Here is a 16,969-nt window from a genome sequence, read left to right as displayed (position 1 = left end):
TAATGACAATAGATTTTCACGGCATTTGTATTTATCTTCATCTGACTATGTCTCTAAATTGCAATCACCGCAAAAATCTCGTGCGCAATGCATGCCCCATTCACTACTTCCAGGTACCAAATCCAACTAAAAACACCTGCATCAGCTCAAATACTAAGCGCGTCATTAGCCCTATTATAAACAAATCAAAATGTCAGCAAGAAGTTCTCTCGAGGTCTCTCATTCACCTCGAAAATGGTGCACGAAGAGTCGAACCTACTATACCCCTTCACCGAGTTGGTCTCCATAGTTTAGTAGGAGAGACATTGCAATTTTGTGACGAGTGTTTGCATTCAGAGTTGGTGTGGATGCCTAGTCCATAAAGATCAGACACAATGTACATTTGCTGAAACAAGTACAAAAGGACCTACGAGGGCGGAGGAAGAAGGAGATGGTGACCTAGCGGGAGCGCAGCCTTGTGCCGTTGGCTGTGCAGTTGGTTGGGCAGTTGGGTGGGTAGCTGGTTGAGCGGTGTGCAATTTCGAGGCGAGTTGAGCGGGTGCCGTGGATGCACATGGGGATGTGAATCCAGCCAGTGGGGCTTTGGACACGCGAGTTACGAGGCGTATTAGGCGAATGGACGACATGTTGATGTCGTTTTGGAGAAGGGTAAACGACAAGTTCAACTAGAGAAATGCTCGTTGCCAGAACGATTGACACTCGAAGCGTTGGTCGGCGTTTCGTTGCTATGGTGATGGATCTACACGCTTTGAATTGACCTCTACTTCTAGCAAGAGGCAGTGTAAACCTGAGCCCGACATGCCTCTCCCATACCCACAGCGAGTCTGGCAATTAGCCAGAGATGTAGCCGCCAAAGGGCCGCTCGCCGACCCACGACGTCTGGGCGGCATCCCCTTTGACCTTAAACAATACCGGCGAATCATCCCCACATTTATGCACGGCAAGAAGATAACTTTCGGAGACAACATTAGCGAAAAGGGATCAAACCGGACTCGCCGCGCCTTCCTCCCCAACGTCATCTACCGACCCCTATACTCTCGTACATTGGACATGAACATTTGGACTAGGCTCTCTACCCACGCTTTACGAGAGATTGATGCTAAAGGGGGGTTTGACGAGTATATTCTGACTCTGCCGGAGAAGTACTTGGAGTGCGATGTTGCCAAGATGTATAAAAGAAAGATTGTAGATGGGTATTATGGAGCTAAGGGTGGGAAGGGTAAGGTGTTTCGAGCGGAGATGGAAAGTTTGTTGGGTGCCAAATATGGGGAGGAGTATTTGACCAAGTTGAAGGAGTTTGAGAGGACATTCGATAAGGCTGTTAAGCGATGACCAACTAGTGGGCTTTGAAAGGTGATGAATGTGATGGTTGATGAGACGGCTTATTGGGGGAAGGGGGGTTCATGTACTTATCTATTTTGCATGTAATTTACATCTGCTCGAAATCTACACTTTGAACAGACGGGTCGCTGGAGACGCAACTTGTATCTGACTGTTTTGGTTAAGGTTGACTTTCCAATTCATGGCCGTTTGGGAATTGGATGCACGTATTCAGTGCCTGCTACATATTGGGTTGAGGTAAGACCGGATGAGGTTGAACAATGCTCAAACCCGATCTGCACACGAGATCCTGCTTAAAAGCTTTCTAAAACCCAAGCAAAGATATCTCTCTAAACAAAAACCCATTTTTTACCATATGCGACAGTTGGAAATCGATGAGATGCCTAATAGAGTTAACGATAGCTAGAGGGGAACGCGTATTACCTAATCCCCGCACGTCTTCGCCAACCTCCCACTTCTTGCCATCTGTTGCATTCTCCCCATTACATACTTTAATGATGCACTTCCGCCCACAGCACCGTGACCCGCCTGTTATGGCGGGCTTCTTCTTTAAAAGACGCCGAGAAAGGCTTAATTGGCGCGTGATGGCGTCTGTGGATGTGTCAAGGGTCATGAAGGAGGTTGGTTACCATCTCAGAGATCTGGTGTGGTTTGGTATAGCTAATTGTGATGCTTTGGGGTTTAGGTGGACATACAAACTCTACAAGATGTCATGGAGAATCTGACGTATTGCGATATTGAGGCCGAGGGTATGTAGTTTGTTCTTGTTATCACCATGTGCTTGCGCTGATCCCTTAATGTACATTACAGATCTGCGTCTCGATCCCACTTATATTAAGCTTTTCCAGCTATCCCAATTGACAATTGAGTATCTGCTGCATTCTCAGGTAGTTTTGTTTTGGTTTCTTTTAAAGTTCGGTGAAATTGAACCTTGTGCAGGATTACTTGCTGGACCATCGAAAAGTGTTGACTGATCAGGTGGAGGAGCTGAGAGAGCGGCTCGCGGGGTTGACAAAGGAGTGCGAAAGCCAGGTACCCAGTTGTAAATGATATCTCAATGTGCTTGATAGAAGGATTGACTAGCGTCAACTTTTGCTGTTCAGAAATCTGAATTAGGAGGAATGAAAAAGGAGACGAGGATCTTGAGAAAGAGTTTGTATGCCTATCAGCTCATGACAAAGATGCCTGGGGTGGGCAGCGGTGTTGCGGGACACATCAACAATGCCACGACGACAACAACAACATATCACGTAAGTTTTATTGCAGCTATACTTTCATGAAAACTTCCAAACACCTCCCCCCCCCCCCCTTTCCCCGAAGCGCTGCCCAATATGTCCCAAAATCTTTATTTCAACTGTCTACCTGGACAGCCACATGCAAAGACGGCATCCCACCTCCCCAGGCGCGATCCCCGTCAAGGACAGCGACGCAGTGTCTCACCCCAAACGAGAGAAACAAGAAGATCCGACGCCTCCTCTTGCGGAAAAGATTGTGGAGGGAATGGAACGCGTTACGGCTCGGATGGCTGAAGTGGAGCGACAGTTGAGAAGGGAGATGGAAGGGCGATTGGAGAAGGAGATAAAAGAACGAGAGGTGCGTTGATGCAAAAACATGGTATCCCACGAGACAATAAATCGAATGACGCACTTGCCCCGCCATCTCAGGCAACGCTATCCCAAACCCTAAATCACCAGAAACTAGCATACGAACGTGAAATCCAGGATTTGAAAACGACTTTACATCAAGAACTTGACCAAGAGCGTAAAGCCCTCCTTGAAGAGCGTCAAGAACTTGAAGCCATCAAAGTATGGGCATTTTCTCTCAATCCCTTTATTATTGCCAATGTGGGGCACTAATGTACGTATCTTAGGCACGACTTCAACAGGAAAAGCGTCCATCAACTTTTGGTACCCTTGAGGACGAAGAAGAGCCGCCACGTCCTAACACCCAATCTCTTGAACCAATACAAAAAGAGATTCAAAAGTTGCGTGCAGCGTTTGATTCCCAGGTAACCGCTTTCTGTTTTGGTATTTGTGGAGATAGAATGTCAGTGCTCACACTTTGATACAGCCTCGATCCGATCCAGCGACCCAGATTGAGCGACTAGAAGCGCTGGTGAGGGGTCTGACAGAAGAATGGATGAAAAGAGGCGATGGCCGCTTGGAGGAGCTAAAGGTTCGTTGTTGTTGCCTTCACTTATCCCCAAGTGTCCCAAATTTTATGTCATTCCGTATACAGGATTCTATAGAAGTAATCAAGGCGAGCATTGCACATCCACCACAGCCAGCTCAACAACCAGCACACGCACCCGTAGAACCATCTCAAAGCAAGCCCACTACGCCATCGCCATCACCAACCAGACGAGAAAAAAGCGCGCCAACTACACCAGTTTCTCGATCGCCTCGCAAGAAGAAACCACTTTTGAGGGTTGGTGAACCAGTATGTCATCACCATTATCGTCATTTGTGAGGGGACGACGGGCATTTGAAAAGGCTGACGCATATGTATCCTTTTTTCCCTTGGTCCAATAGCTAACTTGGGACCTGGCCGTAGAGCTCATGAAGGAACATAAAGGTAAGTTTCATGATAAACCATCCCTGTCATGCTCGCTTCATTCAAACACCGCCATCTTCAGAAACACCCCTACCTACCTCCCCACATGTCAAAACCCTGTACCCGCACACCGCCGCCCAATTCACTCATCCCAAGTCCCAGATCCAGCATACCCTCACCCAAACTCTCCACAAACGTTCCATTTCACCCACAAGATTTATCAAAAGATACAAAAAGGACACGCACGCAACGCAAGATTTTATACACGGGGTCCAATCCTTTGAAAAGGCCATCCAGGAGAAGGTTGAGGATGATGCATTGTACGGACAGATGAGGGAATATGTTGACAGGGTTGTGGAGGGCGTCGTAGAGGCCGAGAGAATTAAAATGAATGTACGCCCCCCACGTATCCAGACGGACGTGAAGGAAATCAAAAAGAAGCGAAGCCGACATACTAGATCCATCTCGTTGCCTGCGGGCACCCCCACGTTGGGTGGATGGAAGTTTCCGTCTTTGAAACGGGAGAAGCACGACAGTGCTGCACGTTGGGACGACGATTCGAGTGAGTTTTCTGGCTCCGAGAGTTCAATGTCGGCTTCTCCAACTCGAGAACGGCGTCGGCCCGGTTCACCCCTCCGCAGCGCATCCGTACGAAGCATGCCCCTCCTCCGCCCCGTCTCCATACCCCCTTCGCCGAATAAACTCAAAGAAGGATTCGCAAAACTCACGAGAGCGCTTTCGTTTACGAGAAAACGCGAGCCTAGTTTGTGGTCTTCCAGAAGATTGAGTTTGGATCGGAGACAGAGCTTCGAAGGTGGGCGGGATCGGAGACTGTCGGTGGAACCCAGGCGAGACAGGGCCGGGAGTTTGGCTAGAAATCAAGAACGTGCAGGGAAGGAACCGTGGCAAATGCCAGGAGAGCGGTCTCGGTCGTTGAGTAATCCGTCATCACCTAAACGCCAGGAGCGAAACCGGGAGATGACGAGGGACAGATCAAATTCATTCAATCGTCTGCCGACCAAACCTGCCACACCTAAATCACCTAGCCGGCTCTTCCCCAAACACACTCACTCTCCGCAAACAAGCAACGCAACCAGTCCAACAATTTCTTCCCCAGCTTCCACTCCCCCTCGCCCAACCCAAACCCATATTCCCCTGAACGACCTCCAAACACGTCTGCAAAAGCACACACAACAAGCCTCATCAACAGATGACTCCCTCTCATCTGCATCCGAGGACGATGGACAGCAGTTTGCCAACACTCGGACCGTTGATCCCATTCAGGAAGAATCTGAGTTTTCGACGTCGTCTGCTTCGATGGAGGCGGTTATAAAACCCCATACACGCCCGGCACCAAATCCAGTACAGAAACCGATATCAGCACCTACAACGCCAAAGGCTCCACCGGTGAAAGCACCGTCGCCGCCATCACCACCCTTTTCCGTCACCTCCCCATCCATGTCGTTGTCCCCTGAACCCAGCGTCGCATCGGAGAAGGATGTACCTCCGCCCCGTGTTGGTGGCAAAAACGAAGTGTACGTGATTCTTTTTTATCTCCAACGTTGAGATTATGGTTCTTAATATTCCCTCTTAGAACCCCCGTCGAAAACTTTTCTGACATGTCGGACGACGAAGACATTGAAAAGATTCCGGCGTGGAATGCAAAATCTTATTCTGGTATGTCGTCGTGCAAGTCCTTTTTGCTCCAGCACAAACAATCAACTAAATCACGTACCTCCAAGCTCTTCCAAAACCCAAACAACCCCTGTCAGACGACTTTGATTTGAGTTGGGACGACTGAGCCCGCTTGTAGTTCTTTTCTGTACCGTTAATAGATGTGGAATGTTTGCCTTCACCGTTCTTCGTGAGAATGCTTGCACAATCCATTCCGTGTGCTGCAATTTTCCAGCTTTTTATCTGAAAGAGTACCAAGTGTAGAGCGATCAATGTATAGTGGTCTTTTTGGAATCCTACATATGAAAGTTGGCCACTTGATTATCAGATTGAACACAAGAGGGTGCCCTGCTAGAACAGACAAACTATCGTTCGAGAAAGGTCATTCCCCCCTCTCACACCCACACACCGCACGAACACACACGTTGGGCCTTACTTTTTAACAGCTCCGTGCACACGGAGAAAGGACCGCAGGAGCGCGACCCACACATCTAGTATAAACAAAACATTGGCAGACGCGCCGAAACTGCGTCAATGACATGCCTGGGGAAATTGGTCCTATTTGTGCGGGAAATCGGCACATACATGCCAGTCAAAAGTGTTGGAGGTCCAATGCTACCCTACCCCTCTCCACTGATTTCCATTGCCACAGTGATGCAACAAGCAAGAAGTTCACATGCGCGACTATGAGACAACTCATTACATGTGGGGAAACTTGATGTCAAAAGTGTCAAAGTTCGAAGCGAGCATATTTTCTTTTCATAATTCCCCATGCAAGGACGGTAAACCGTCGACCTTCATAATCAAGCCAAAGGGGATAAAATAACGAAAATACAATGCTTCCCTTATGGTTGATCATTCTTATACCCGCCCTCGGTGTTCTTATCCTCGCTTTCCTCACTTTGCTACTCTACATTTTAACTCGCCGTCGTCGTCGTCACCGCCGTCGCACCCATCATACTTCCCCCATCCTCCCCACCCGATCCGTATCCCCAAACTACCAGCTCAACCCCCTTCGCCTCTCGACGCATTCGATACTCCCGTCTCTCCCTTACCTCTCCCAAACCGAGGCCGAAGAAACAGAAAGGGGAAGGAGATCCTTTGAGTCGACCGTGCCAGTTCCGCCGCCGAGGTCTCATTCAAAGAGCGCGAGGATGCGTCGGATTGCGGAGACTGAGATGATTGATAGTGCTAGTGAGGGGCTTAATGAATGGGAAGCAGCTGGATTGGAAGGTGGAAGAGATGAGGAAGGAGGTAGAGAGGATGAGCCAGTAACATGGCATGATCTTTATGCAGAGGAATGGATATCCGTCAAAAGTTTGCCGAGCATCCGAAGAATAAGGAGGGCTGGTACACTACCCACTAGGGGATCAAGGAATAGGTCACAAAATCTAACGAGGTCGATATCTGCTCCACCGATGTACAGGAGGAAGTGGACCGCCAAGGACAAGCTTTCTGTTCTGTGCGCCGAGTTACAACGAGTCAGTGCAATTGGGTTTGGACAGGATTGACAGCAGTGGAAATCCCACGCAACTGGGAAACACTACGCACTCGTTGCCATAATTTTACGATATTAAACAAAAAAAGAAACGACTCGTACAAGGATACCCGTTTTCTATACAACCGCGCATCTCAAGCCCTAAACTCCCTATTCGACGTCCCAAGCATATTTGGATCCTGAGAAGGATAAAATGACGGTCCCGCACCCGGAGGTGGTGGAGCTGGTGGCATATTCAGCAGCTGATCCAACGTTGTCCCCTGTTTTGCGGGCTGAGGTGTTGGCACCACCGTCCCAACCTCCGTCTGCACGTCGCCTTTGGGTCCCTGAGGTCTTGCTTTCCCCCACTGGACTCGCAAGACTTTTCCCTTAATATTGAGGTTGTTGTAGGATTTATCAACGGCGAGCTCAGCGGCTGCTCGCGTGGCGTAATTGACAAAGGCACATTTTGATTTCTGAATCACGACAATGGATTTTACTTCTCCAAAAGCATAAAAGTAGTCGCTGAAAAAGCCGGACAAGAGTAAGACACGAGTACTCAAAGAACTGAAGTACAACATAGCCCTTACCGCAAGTCTTGTTCGTTGATTTCTTCGTCGATGCCGGTGATGAACAGAGATGTGATGGAGGTGTCTTCGGGGTTGGACAACTTAGACGCCTTATCAGTTCGATTTACTGCAAAAAAAATGAAGCAGTGTTCAGTCTCCACAGACAGGTTTACAATGCGTATAAGTGAAACGTACACATTCTTTTGGCAACGGGATCGTCCTTTCCATAGTACCGATCTCTGATGTTTTGATGGGACAAGTCATTCTCCACAGGTACCTCGTGACGAAATGGACACTCGTCTCCCCGCTTACACTCCCCCTTCACATAAAACGAGCAGATGTGGGGGCGATTGCGCTTGTAGTAAGGCTCCGGGCGCGACATCTTTTTCAGTTGGTCGCGAGCAGACGAATCGGCTTTTGCGTAGTTGATTAGCGAGTCGTTGCCGAGCTTCCCTTCTACACTAGCTATGAAGAATTCTCTATTGACGTCTGAGTGCGGAATGTCGTCCTGGACTTGAAGAACGGAATCTCTGACTTGCACGGGTAACCCTAACAAGTGAGAACGTTGTCTGCGATGAGCTCAGTGCACACAGTCCAAGCATCAGAGGCACACCCTAATACACACCATACTCCAAATCCAAAACGCATGTTTGGCAGACATTCTTCACTTTAGCACAGGTCTGACAGACTTCGGTCTTCTTGTTTCGCATGCCTTGACCTGGATTCCACTTGAATATCGTAAATGGCCGCCCACAAATCTTGCATTCTTTTCCATATCCCTGTCGTGTCATGCGCACGTACGGGTTCGGCCCCAGACATGTCTCACACTATCGCCAGCACATGGGACAACAAGAACATGAGTAAGACAACGGCAGATCTCTCTATGGACAAGTCTGCTGGCACTTACCAATATAGGAAAGTCAGAGTCCTCCCATCTGTATCCAATGCAAATGTGTTAATAACAAGAGTGATGCCAGTGGTAGTATACAATACCGCATACCCTTGACGAGACATGATGATAGTTCGACAGTAAATTCAAGCAAGTAAAGTGCCAAAAGGAAGCAGAAACGACTTCGTCGCAAATCCAACAATCTTGAATTGACAAATATGGTTAAATTGTATTACTAATTGCACAGTCATGCTACATTCCAGGTCAGATTGCACACCTTCCCAACGATGCCCAACCCTCATCGCCTTCTTTAGGAGATTTCACTTTGAAGTGTACTCTTCCCCAAGGATATCCCCATGTGAAATGGTTGGTAATTCCGCCTTCAAGTGTTTGAGCGGCATGGCAAGGCCTTGTGCCGTCGTATGAACCTTTGCTCTCGTCCAGTCGTACTTTTGTACCAGATACTAGCTAGACAACTTTTACAAGTTGAAAGTATACGACGACTTCTATTCACAACACAATTCTATTTGCGTACAGATATCATTACGTTATGATGGTTTGTGTGGACTTTCCGCTCAACTTCCTTGCAATACTTTTCAGGAACGCCAACAGATACGAGCTCCTATGTTATTTATGAGTGGTTTTGTTTATACAAATTGTTAAAGGATTTGGATTGCCCTACCTGAAGTTTGCGCTCTTTGATATGCTCAATCTTGTTGACCTTCTCCGCTCGCTCTTTGGCAAGTCTCACACCCTCCATGAAAAACTCTTCACGTTGCTTGCGTCGCAACGCTTCCTTTTCTGCAATTTGTGCCTGTACAATGCGGTTTTAGTTATATCTAGACTAGTCCTCTTAAGAAGATGGGAACTTGCCTGCACTTGGCGCGCGTACTGCCTGTTCCGCTCGTTACGCTCCCACTCCTCTCTCTTCATCTTCTCCTCTGTTTCCTTTTGTCTTTGTAGGTTCTCCATAAACTCTTGTCGCATTTTATGCGCTTCCACAGCAATTGCGTGCTGACGTGCATGCTGCTGCATTGCTCGCGATTCGCGCAGTTCCTTTTCATTGGCAGCATTCTTTTGCGCTTGTACGAGGAGTTTCTGGCGGTACTCTCGCTCATGCGCTTCGTATGCTCGTTGGGCTCGTAGTGCATCTTGTTGTGCTTGTTTATCAGACATTTTCTCTTGAGCAGCGCGAAGACGGGCAAGTTCTTTTTCTCGCTCGGCCTTCTTTTCTTTTTGGATGCGATCGTTCTCAATTTCGCGTTTCTCCTTTTCGAGAATGTATTCTAGGACTTTACGGTCCTCTTCCTCCTCCTTTTCTTTCGCAAGCTTCTTTCGTTCTGCGGATTCTTGGTTGGCTTTGACAACCTGGAGACGGAGTTGCTTTTGGAGATTGATTTTTGCTGCTTTTTCTTGGACTTCTTGAGCATTTTGTTGGGCAATTTGTGCGAGGATGCCTTTCGTTTCTTGGTCTCGTTTTTCATCGTCTAAAAGTGCAGCTTCGCGACGTTCGGCTATTTGGGCGCGGATTGTGGCAGCTCCTTTACGCATTTCTGATAAAAGCATCCCGCATAAGCTCTCGGGGCTGTCATTTTTTCTCCCTTGTACATAACGTAAAAAACCAACCTTCAGCCCTTTTCCGCTCTCTCTCCTCCAATTTTTTCAACTCCTGCACCCTTTCAGCCTCCATGATAGCATCTAGCCTCCTCTCCTCTTGTTTCCTCTCTTTCTCAATCATTTTCTTCTCATCGACCTGTCGGTCCCGAATCGCTACACACTTTGCATACAGCATCAGCTCATTCATGTGCTTGATCTCGTCTTCTTGTTCTTCGAGTTGAAGTTGCGCTTTGGAGAGAAGGTAGTTGGACTTGGCTTTGGCTTCCGCTTCGAGGGTCGTTAGGTGGGCGTTTTGCGTTCGTGTATGGTCGTAAGCCTCCATTTTGGTCTGATATCGGAAAGAATAGTATGGGTAATGTTGCACCTCTTCCTGACAAAGAATCCCACAGATCCAATTATACCTTGCGTTCCTTTGCAGCCTCAGCGGCCTCAATCCTAATACGATTCATGTCCGCGCTCTGTTTATTCAACTCTTCTTTGCTCATCACTCTTGCCTGCCTCTGCACACATGCTGTCAAAAACAACTCTTCCATTACCAACAAACACCACACACCTTGACCCTCTCCAATTCCTCCCAACCAACCAACACCTTTTCCCGCCATCCGACTTGCCCGGGCGGTCCCAGCTCACGGGGCATGTCCCGCGGATGCGGGCGAAGTGTCCGGATATTATCGCGGGTGATGACGGTTATATTCTATGTGGAAGGTGTCGGTTCTGACCAGCGTATGATACGACCAGAGACGCACTAACCTCCCCTCCATTTCGTCTGTGTCTGTGTGATCGACTGGCAATAGCGATACCTCCCTGCTATAAGAAAGAATGATCGACGTAAGAGGACGAGCAACCACATTTTTCGACATTATGCGCCCAACAACAATGATATAAGGTATATCAAATAAAACCTATCAGCACATACCTGATTCATCTCGCCAAATGCAAAAGAAATGATACTAAACAAGACCCAAAAACAAACATCCAAAAAATAACGAAACCAACCACTGCACCCATCCCGCCCGATCAATAGCTTACGTAATCATTATTCTCCGACTTGTAAATGTACTTCTTTTATCCTTACATTGCCAGATCCAAAACTTTTACTTATCATCGTCTCCGATCCTTTTCACTTAAATAAATGCATTGAAACAAATCCATGCTAACAAATCTTTTAAAACTACATCTATGGGCAGAACTACCGGTGGATATAGTACGAAACCGAAAATCATTCTACAAAGCACCAGTATCGAAGAACTTTTCGATAGCCAATTCGAGAGTTTTTGGCGAGTATCGAACGTATTTATCGAGATTCTTCGTAAACTCCATTCCAATAAACCTTGAAAACCAAATCAATGCCAGTTGAAAGAACAATTAATGCTCAATACTTACTTGTCATGAAACCCTCTGTAGAAAGGTAATAAAATCGCTTTTACGTCTTTGATGACTACAGCGCGGAGTTCAGGGTCGGGTATCGAGTAGGTTTTCTGTTGCTTATAAGTTTCGTCGAACTCATTGTTGAATGACTGAGAAAGGTTTCGAAGGGTTAGCTCCAGTGAGGCTGGAAAAATACGTAGTTCAATACCTTGAATTTATCCTTGATTGTTTCCTTCTGCGATTTGGTTAAGGTCTTTGTATTAGGGGCGATCGCTAGGCCCTTATCAGTTATGGCCTCAATGACCGGTTTCCAGCTACAAGAGAAAACACTTGAATAAGAGAAACAGGATATCGCATACCTCAGACCTATTACCTATCTCTGTATACCTCCCTCTGTCTTCCCCAAAGTTTTTCAACCCTCTCCACATCATCAGACTCAGCAACATCCGCAAGTCGACTTGCCCGTAAATTCTTATAAACGTAATGGTAATTGTTCATTAAGAAAATGGACGCCAATGTGGGTTTCTTGTATGATTTAGATTTTTGGTCGATGGTTGTGTACAGTGCTGAGAGGACGGTTGAGAGGAGGGATGTGAATCGTTGGGATGTGAGTGGGGGCTATGTAAAAAATCGTAAGTAACTATTCCTATGTGACAAGTCGAATGTGAGATAATTACTGCTGCATCAGAGATGATCAGGTCAATGGCGGTGTGATAGTCGACCAATCGTCGAAGGGTGTTGAGCGTCTACGGTCCTTGTATAAGTAGCTTTTTAGGATATAGCCCCCAAAAGGTCAATCCTACCGTACTGGTCAACTCGTGCACTGTCCCGTCAGCAGCTACTGATCCCTTATTTGTATCGTTCTGTACAACAAGGTCAGGCGGTGAGGGGAAATGTGGTCATGGACAAAATTTGAAAACAACGTACCTTGACATCCTCGCAAAACTGTCCGAGAGCCTGAACGACAACCGCTTTGCAATTCCCTGCCAGCTCGACGATGTCGTTCCCCTTTGCTCCAGCATACTGCGCCAAATGCACGAAGATACACAATCAGCACCTCGGAAATGCTTAGCAACATCCTCCCTCTAGTGCACCTTACCGCAATAACACCCTCAAACTCTTTCAAATATCCCAATAAGCCTTCCACAACGTCTACCAAAAGAAACACATCCGCATACTCTCTCTTGGCAACATTCCTCTTGACACGCGCACACATGGCTTCCCCGATTTCAACGACCGTATCAATCGGGGCAGCAATGGTGGTTTGGAAAATTGTGGGTGCGGATGATTTGGGCAGGAGTTTGTTTACAAGGTCTTTTTCGGCCTGCATTCAAAAAAATTCATATACGCCACCAGGGACAAGGTAACATGAAGCACACCTACCTTGAGTAGTTTCAACAACCATCCAACAAGCGGAACGAATGCACATGTGCCCTTCTGATATGCCTTTCGATCTACTTTCTCCTGTTCCCTCGCAGTTGCAACAAGGGACGCCAAGCACCTAACCAAGAACTGCGTGCGAACTTCTTCGTAGATCTTGAGATAGACTGGTGGAAAATCCAGGTCGCCTATACTGGACGTTTGGAGCTCCGTGGCGAGTTTTTGTATGTTTTTGAGTGTTGGTTCCGGAATCTGGGGAGGATCTGGGTTTGCTTGGGGATCATGGGGTGTACTGGCGGTTGTGAGCCATTTTCGAAAGAGGTTATTGAGTTGACCGAGGGCTTTCGTGAGCATATATTTCTTTGACGTTTTATTAGAAAAAGTTGGCGTTTGCCTTTCCGTCGAGAATGTGATGCATACCAAATGAATAATGGCCCGGTCGGAAGCCTTGTATTTCGTCTTTTGTAAATAAGTCAACGCATCTTTGAGCGACTCAACCGATTTCAAGAAAGGTGCCATGTCCTCCTCCTGTGGCCTATGTGCGCAACATAAATCAATCTGCTACATTTGAATCTGCAATAGCACAACCAATCAGCAAGACATACCCTTTGGCAATAAACGGTTCCTCCTTTGTCCCAATATCAAAATAATCTACCACAATTTGAACCTGATCCAACGACGAACTGATATCTAGCAGTTAAAGTAAAAGCATCAACTACCCGCAACATCCTGGCTCAAGCAATATTAAGCTTACGGTCATAAAGTTTTGTGAGCTTTTGCGTACTCCGATGTATAGGTAGTATCGACGTCTCAAGTTTGCCCAGTCGCACATCAAAGGAGTTCAGCATTGTCTCCTGCAAACAAAAGCGATATGAAATCACGCGTCTTCAAGTAATCCATTTCGTCAATTGACATACAATACGCTCGGAGAGTACAGAAGTTTTGCTTAGGCTTTCTTGGAGGAGTTCCAGCTCTTGAATGTCCTAAACATAGGCTTCTATTCGTGACCGGGTGGAAACGAGGTTTCGGCAGCTCAGTACTATACCTGATACAAAACCCTCTCCAATTCCCTCCTCCGCTCCAAGTGCGTGTCTGTATGGCTACACACTTGCGTGAATACGGATGAAAAACACGGGAGTGTGAATATTTACCTTTCAATGTAAACCATGGTGTAATACGGATCTGAGATGCCCTTCTTGCAGGATAAGTCGGAGGTGTGTGAGTCAGCAAGCGCTTGCCTCTCCCAGCCACGAACAATCATGTGATGAGGCGAGTAACCCTAACCCTAACCCCAGCAGCGCTTTCTGAACCGATATCCAGCCCAGCTTCAACAACGGCATGACAAGTGGGTGGGTCGAGTGGATTCAGATTCTGCCAGATTCCATCCTTCACAAATCAGGACGTGGGGAAATACTCTGCGTTATTCCAGGTAATCGTTTGGAGATATATATGACTCTGATGGATAGTGTGAACAACCATCAAGATTCAAACATCTGTATAATGTCGATGGATTGGCATGCTATCCCCATACTAGATGAAAAACAGGGCTATGTGAGCAATTACACCATCAATGCAACTTCTCGCCGCATGAGCTGCCACAAGTTTATTTTTATTTTATTCGGAATGCAGCAACGTAACCTACGGGACACAGCTGTATCCTGGTAGGGTTGACTGGAGTATGTCCGAGCATGTTGCCCATATCAGATATGTGATATCAATGATATCAATGGATCGTGGCACCCCGCTTGCATGCATCCTCAGCATATCGAGATGAATAAGGTGCACTTCGGGGTCATGGAAGTTGCCGACTCATTCGATGTGTTGGTATCAGAGTGACCTCTTCCGCCGCCTGCAAACCACACACCAACTTAAGGTGATATTTGAATGACAAGACCAAGCAGACTCTCTTTTGCTTCCCCGAAGAGTCTCCAAAGGTCCTCGAGAATCTGAACGTTCCTACAACTTAACAAACTATGAAACTAAAGAAAATGAACGCGTATCATCAGACGACCGTTTCTTGTCAGAACACTACATTTGCATTCCAATCATGCCATCACCACTACCCCAAAGCGAACAAGACCAACGGCGTCCACACTCCCTCCTCTTACCACTCTCTCTCCCAACCCTCTCCTCTACGCTCACCCGCAGCCTCAACCTTATAACCGCCTCAATAACCCAACTCTGCATCCCCAAGCCCACTTCACCACCGCAGTTGACAATTATACTCTCCAGCCCAGACCTAACCTCCACAACACACACTCCGGTCCAAAAATGGGGAGAAATCCAATCGCTCTTGTGCAAGCTCTATACAGCCGCGTCGAACACGGCTTACGGATTGCATGTCCCTCTGGTAAACGTTGATATTATATTTGAAGGATGGTGTGGGTATGACCCGTGGCTCGCGGAGGATGTGGATGGGTTTGTTGGATACCCTGAAGGTAATGCGTGTGGTGCCTTGCCATTCTTGAAGAATAGAGTCACTAACGACTCTTGTAGATCAAGTCCTTCTGGCGACTGTCAACGTTCGAAGAGGGAAAGATAACCTTCAGCACCTTCATCTAATTGAGATTCCTGAGCCAGACATTGCAGATATCGATGAACCCATCTCTAATCCATCGCCGCCACTATCATCGACGACGGCGGGAGACAGGCCAGCCGCTTACGATCATGTAGCACTGGGAGGTACATTTGATCACCTTCATAGTGGACACAAGATTTTGCTGACGGCTGCAGCCTGGTTGACTAGAACGAGATTGGTATGCGGTGTCATGGGTAAGGATTAAGTTTTGCTATAGACGTGACGAGCGAGACACTAATGCGATCAAAAGACTTGAGCCCCGACCGCCTGTCCCGCAAAAAAGCATCGAGTAAAATGGAACCCCTCGAATTTCGCCTCGCCAATGTACGAGCCTTTCTAAATCGCATTCGAGGAACCAAGATTGCTTATGATGTCGTACCCATTTCGGATGAGTATGGTCCTACGCGCTATGATGCCACTTTGCAGGCGATTGTGGGATCCGCCGAGACCCTTAAAGGATGTGAAGCTGGTATGGGCTATTTATTCCATTCTCGTAGTGGTTTTGTTCTGATGTTAATCTCTCTACCATAGTGAATACTTTGAGAAAGGAGCAAGGTTTAAATCCACTCGATATTTATACAATTAATGTAATATCGCCCAAATCTGCCAACGTTGATCGCGATAACATGAGGTTGAAGATTAGTTCTACTGCTATTCGGCAGTATCTGGAAGAACAGGATCGCAATACATAGAGTCCACTGTCACCCGAATGTGAGGCGGAATAAGCTTTCACTGAATGTGTTCTTAGTATTACTATTGTTTTTGTACTTTATGTAACCAATATCGGCATACCGCAAGTGCCAGCACTACCCGTACCGCCAAATCCAATACCCCCCAGACCAGTCTCATCCCAACCGATCCGACATGAAATCTTCCTCAACTATCTGCGCCTGCTTCTTTCTAAAATCCTTGACCAATCGTGGATCATCGCCTTCAATTCCAATTCCCTATGCACAAAGCGCAAGATGAGATTCTGCGCAAAAATATGAGACGACGCTGGCCGAAATACGAACCATTTGAGGTGTTTTCGCCTCGATCACGTAGTGATTATCACAATTTGGGCAATACTCGTCCTCTTCCTCATAATTGCTATAGTTATGATGAGAATCACATTCAAAAACTCCAAAGAACACGCGGCCGTTTACCCACCTCATATCTTTCCGAAATACCTTTTTGCACTTTTTACACGCCATCACCATTTCCACGGTTTTTCTAGGATATCTATCAATACACGCTTCTTCTGTGCGCCAGAATTGAGAACTTACCGTAGGTTATGATCCGATACTTCCTGATGGCACTCGGGACAGTCGTACCACTTTTGGCAGCATGGTGCTCGAATGGAGACCTTGGAGTTGCTTAGAACGTAATTGGGGACCCGGAGAGCAATAAGAGTTTACCTGTGCGTTTAGAATATGTTTACCTGTGGGATGAAATGTATCAGCAATGTCTACGTCGAAAGCCGTGCAGGAAATTCGAGTAACTTACACATGTCGAGAGGAAGGCAGAAGAACAAACAAGACACG

The 16,969-nt window shown here is 47.0% G+C and overlaps 9 protein-coding genes across 9 annotated transcripts in view; 5 read left to right on the top strand and 4 right to left on the bottom strand.

The window, feature by feature from the left end:
- SPPG_01897 (uncharacterized protein) overlaps positions 1-362 on the top strand; it is a gene marked incomplete at its 3' end in the record, with an annotated part of 1,822 nt that extends 1,460 nt beyond the window's left edge. Inside the window, exon 5 of the mRNA XM_016750207.1 lies at positions 114-362. Coding sequence (XP_016610854.1) covers positions 114-362 — 249 coding nt within the window. The remainder of the gene's footprint in view (positions 1-113) is intronic.
- A 385-nt stretch (positions 363-747) lies between these two features.
- Positions 748-1,480, top strand: SPPG_01895 (ribosomal L28 family protein). Its single transcript, XM_016750206.1, has one exon. It carries the CDS (start codon positions 799-801, stop codon positions 1,330-1,332), a length of 534 nt encoding a protein of 177 aa, XP_016610853.1. The 5' UTR covers positions 748-798; the 3' UTR covers positions 1,333-1,480.
- Positions 1,481-1,921: 441 nt separating this feature from the next.
- Positions 1,922-5,743, top strand: SPPG_01894 (uncharacterized protein). The gene is made up of 14 exons (XM_016750205.1): positions 1,922-1,961; positions 2,027-2,090; positions 2,152-2,228; positions 2,281-2,373; positions 2,445-2,591; positions 2,662-2,934; positions 3,006-3,146; positions 3,212-3,349; positions 3,412-3,516; positions 3,580-3,780; positions 3,873-3,915; positions 3,977-5,429; positions 5,489-5,571; positions 5,637-5,743. The coding sequence occupies exons 1-14, from the start codon at positions 1,926-1,928 to the stop codon at positions 5,693-5,695; spliced, it is 2,913 nt and encodes a 970-aa protein (XP_016610852.1). The 5' UTR covers positions 1,922-1,925; the 3' UTR covers positions 5,696-5,743.
- A 661-nt stretch (positions 5,744-6,404) lies between these two features.
- SPPG_01893 (uncharacterized protein) lies at positions 6,405-7,079 on the top strand (the record flags this gene model as incomplete). Its single annotated transcript, XM_016750204.1, has 1 exon — positions 6,405-7,079. One exon carries the CDS (start codon positions 6,405-6,407, stop codon positions 7,077-7,079), a length of 675 nt encoding a protein of 224 aa, XP_016610851.1.
- Positions 7,080-7,116: 37 nt separating this feature from the next.
- SPPG_01892 (uncharacterized protein) lies at positions 7,117-8,683 on the bottom strand. Its single transcript, XM_016750203.1, has 6 exons — positions 8,615-8,683; positions 8,522-8,549; positions 8,240-8,441; positions 7,810-8,163; positions 7,636-7,741; positions 7,117-7,570 (listed from the first exon to the last, which is right to left on the bottom strand). Exons 1-6 carry the CDS (start codon positions 8,626-8,628, stop codon positions 7,201-7,203), a joined length of 1,074 nt encoding a protein of 357 aa, XP_016610850.1. The 5' UTR covers positions 8,629-8,683; the 3' UTR covers positions 7,117-7,200.
- A 306-nt stretch (positions 8,684-8,989) lies between these two features.
- Positions 8,990-11,076, bottom strand: SPPG_01891 (uncharacterized protein). The gene is made up of 8 exons (XM_016750202.1): positions 11,037-11,076; positions 10,871-10,927; positions 10,674-10,814; positions 10,522-10,620; positions 10,130-10,448; positions 9,377-10,056; positions 9,186-9,317; positions 8,990-9,125 (listed from the first exon to the last, which is right to left on the bottom strand). Exons 1-8 carry the CDS (start codon positions 11,043-11,045, stop codon positions 9,027-9,029), a joined length of 1,536 nt encoding a protein of 511 aa, XP_016610849.1. The 5' UTR covers positions 11,046-11,076; the 3' UTR covers positions 8,990-9,026.
- Positions 11,077-11,133: 57 nt separating this feature from the next.
- On the bottom strand, positions 11,134-14,185 carry SPPG_01890 (GTP-Rho binding exocyst subunit EXO70). The gene is made up of 15 exons (XM_016750201.1): positions 14,020-14,185; positions 13,914-13,968; positions 13,786-13,851; positions 13,623-13,722; positions 13,474-13,558; positions 13,289-13,403; positions 12,872-13,228; positions 12,588-12,812; positions 12,416-12,511; positions 12,292-12,351; positions 12,166-12,234; positions 11,862-12,106; positions 11,697-11,802; positions 11,504-11,637; positions 11,134-11,450 (listed from the first exon to the last, which is right to left on the bottom strand). The coding sequence occupies exons 1-15, from the start codon at positions 14,127-14,129 to the stop codon at positions 11,345-11,347; spliced, it is 1,929 nt and encodes a 642-aa protein (XP_016610848.1). The 5' UTR covers positions 14,130-14,185; the 3' UTR covers positions 11,134-11,344.
- Positions 14,186-14,875: 690 nt separating this feature from the next.
- Positions 14,876-16,276, top strand: SPPG_01889 (uncharacterized protein). Its single transcript, XM_016750200.1, has 4 exons — positions 14,876-15,306; positions 15,365-15,640; positions 15,697-15,915; positions 15,978-16,276. Exons 1-4 carry the CDS (start codon positions 14,916-14,918, stop codon positions 16,136-16,138), a joined length of 1,047 nt encoding a protein of 348 aa, XP_016610847.1. The 5' UTR covers positions 14,876-14,915; the 3' UTR covers positions 16,139-16,276.
- SPPG_01888 (uncharacterized protein) lies at positions 16,043-16,968 on the bottom strand. The gene is made up of 6 exons (XM_016750199.1): positions 16,932-16,968; positions 16,844-16,866; positions 16,712-16,791; positions 16,596-16,658; positions 16,460-16,535; positions 16,043-16,393 (listed from the first exon to the last, which is right to left on the bottom strand). The coding sequence occupies exons 1-6, from the start codon at positions 16,933-16,935 to the stop codon at positions 16,292-16,294; spliced, it is 348 nt and encodes a 115-aa protein (XP_016610846.1). The 5' UTR covers positions 16,936-16,968; the 3' UTR covers positions 16,043-16,291.
- Between the last annotated feature and the right edge of the window lies 1 nt (position 16,969).

Source organism: Spizellomyces punctatus, assembly GCF_000182565.1.
Source record: "Spizellomyces punctatus DAOM BR117 chromosome Unknown supercont1.3, whole genome shotgun sequence".
Taxonomy (NCBI): domain Eukaryota; kingdom Fungi; phylum Chytridiomycota; class Chytridiomycetes; order Spizellomycetales; family Spizellomycetaceae; genus Spizellomyces; species Spizellomyces punctatus.
This window is presented reverse-complemented; position numbering and strand designations above follow the sequence as displayed.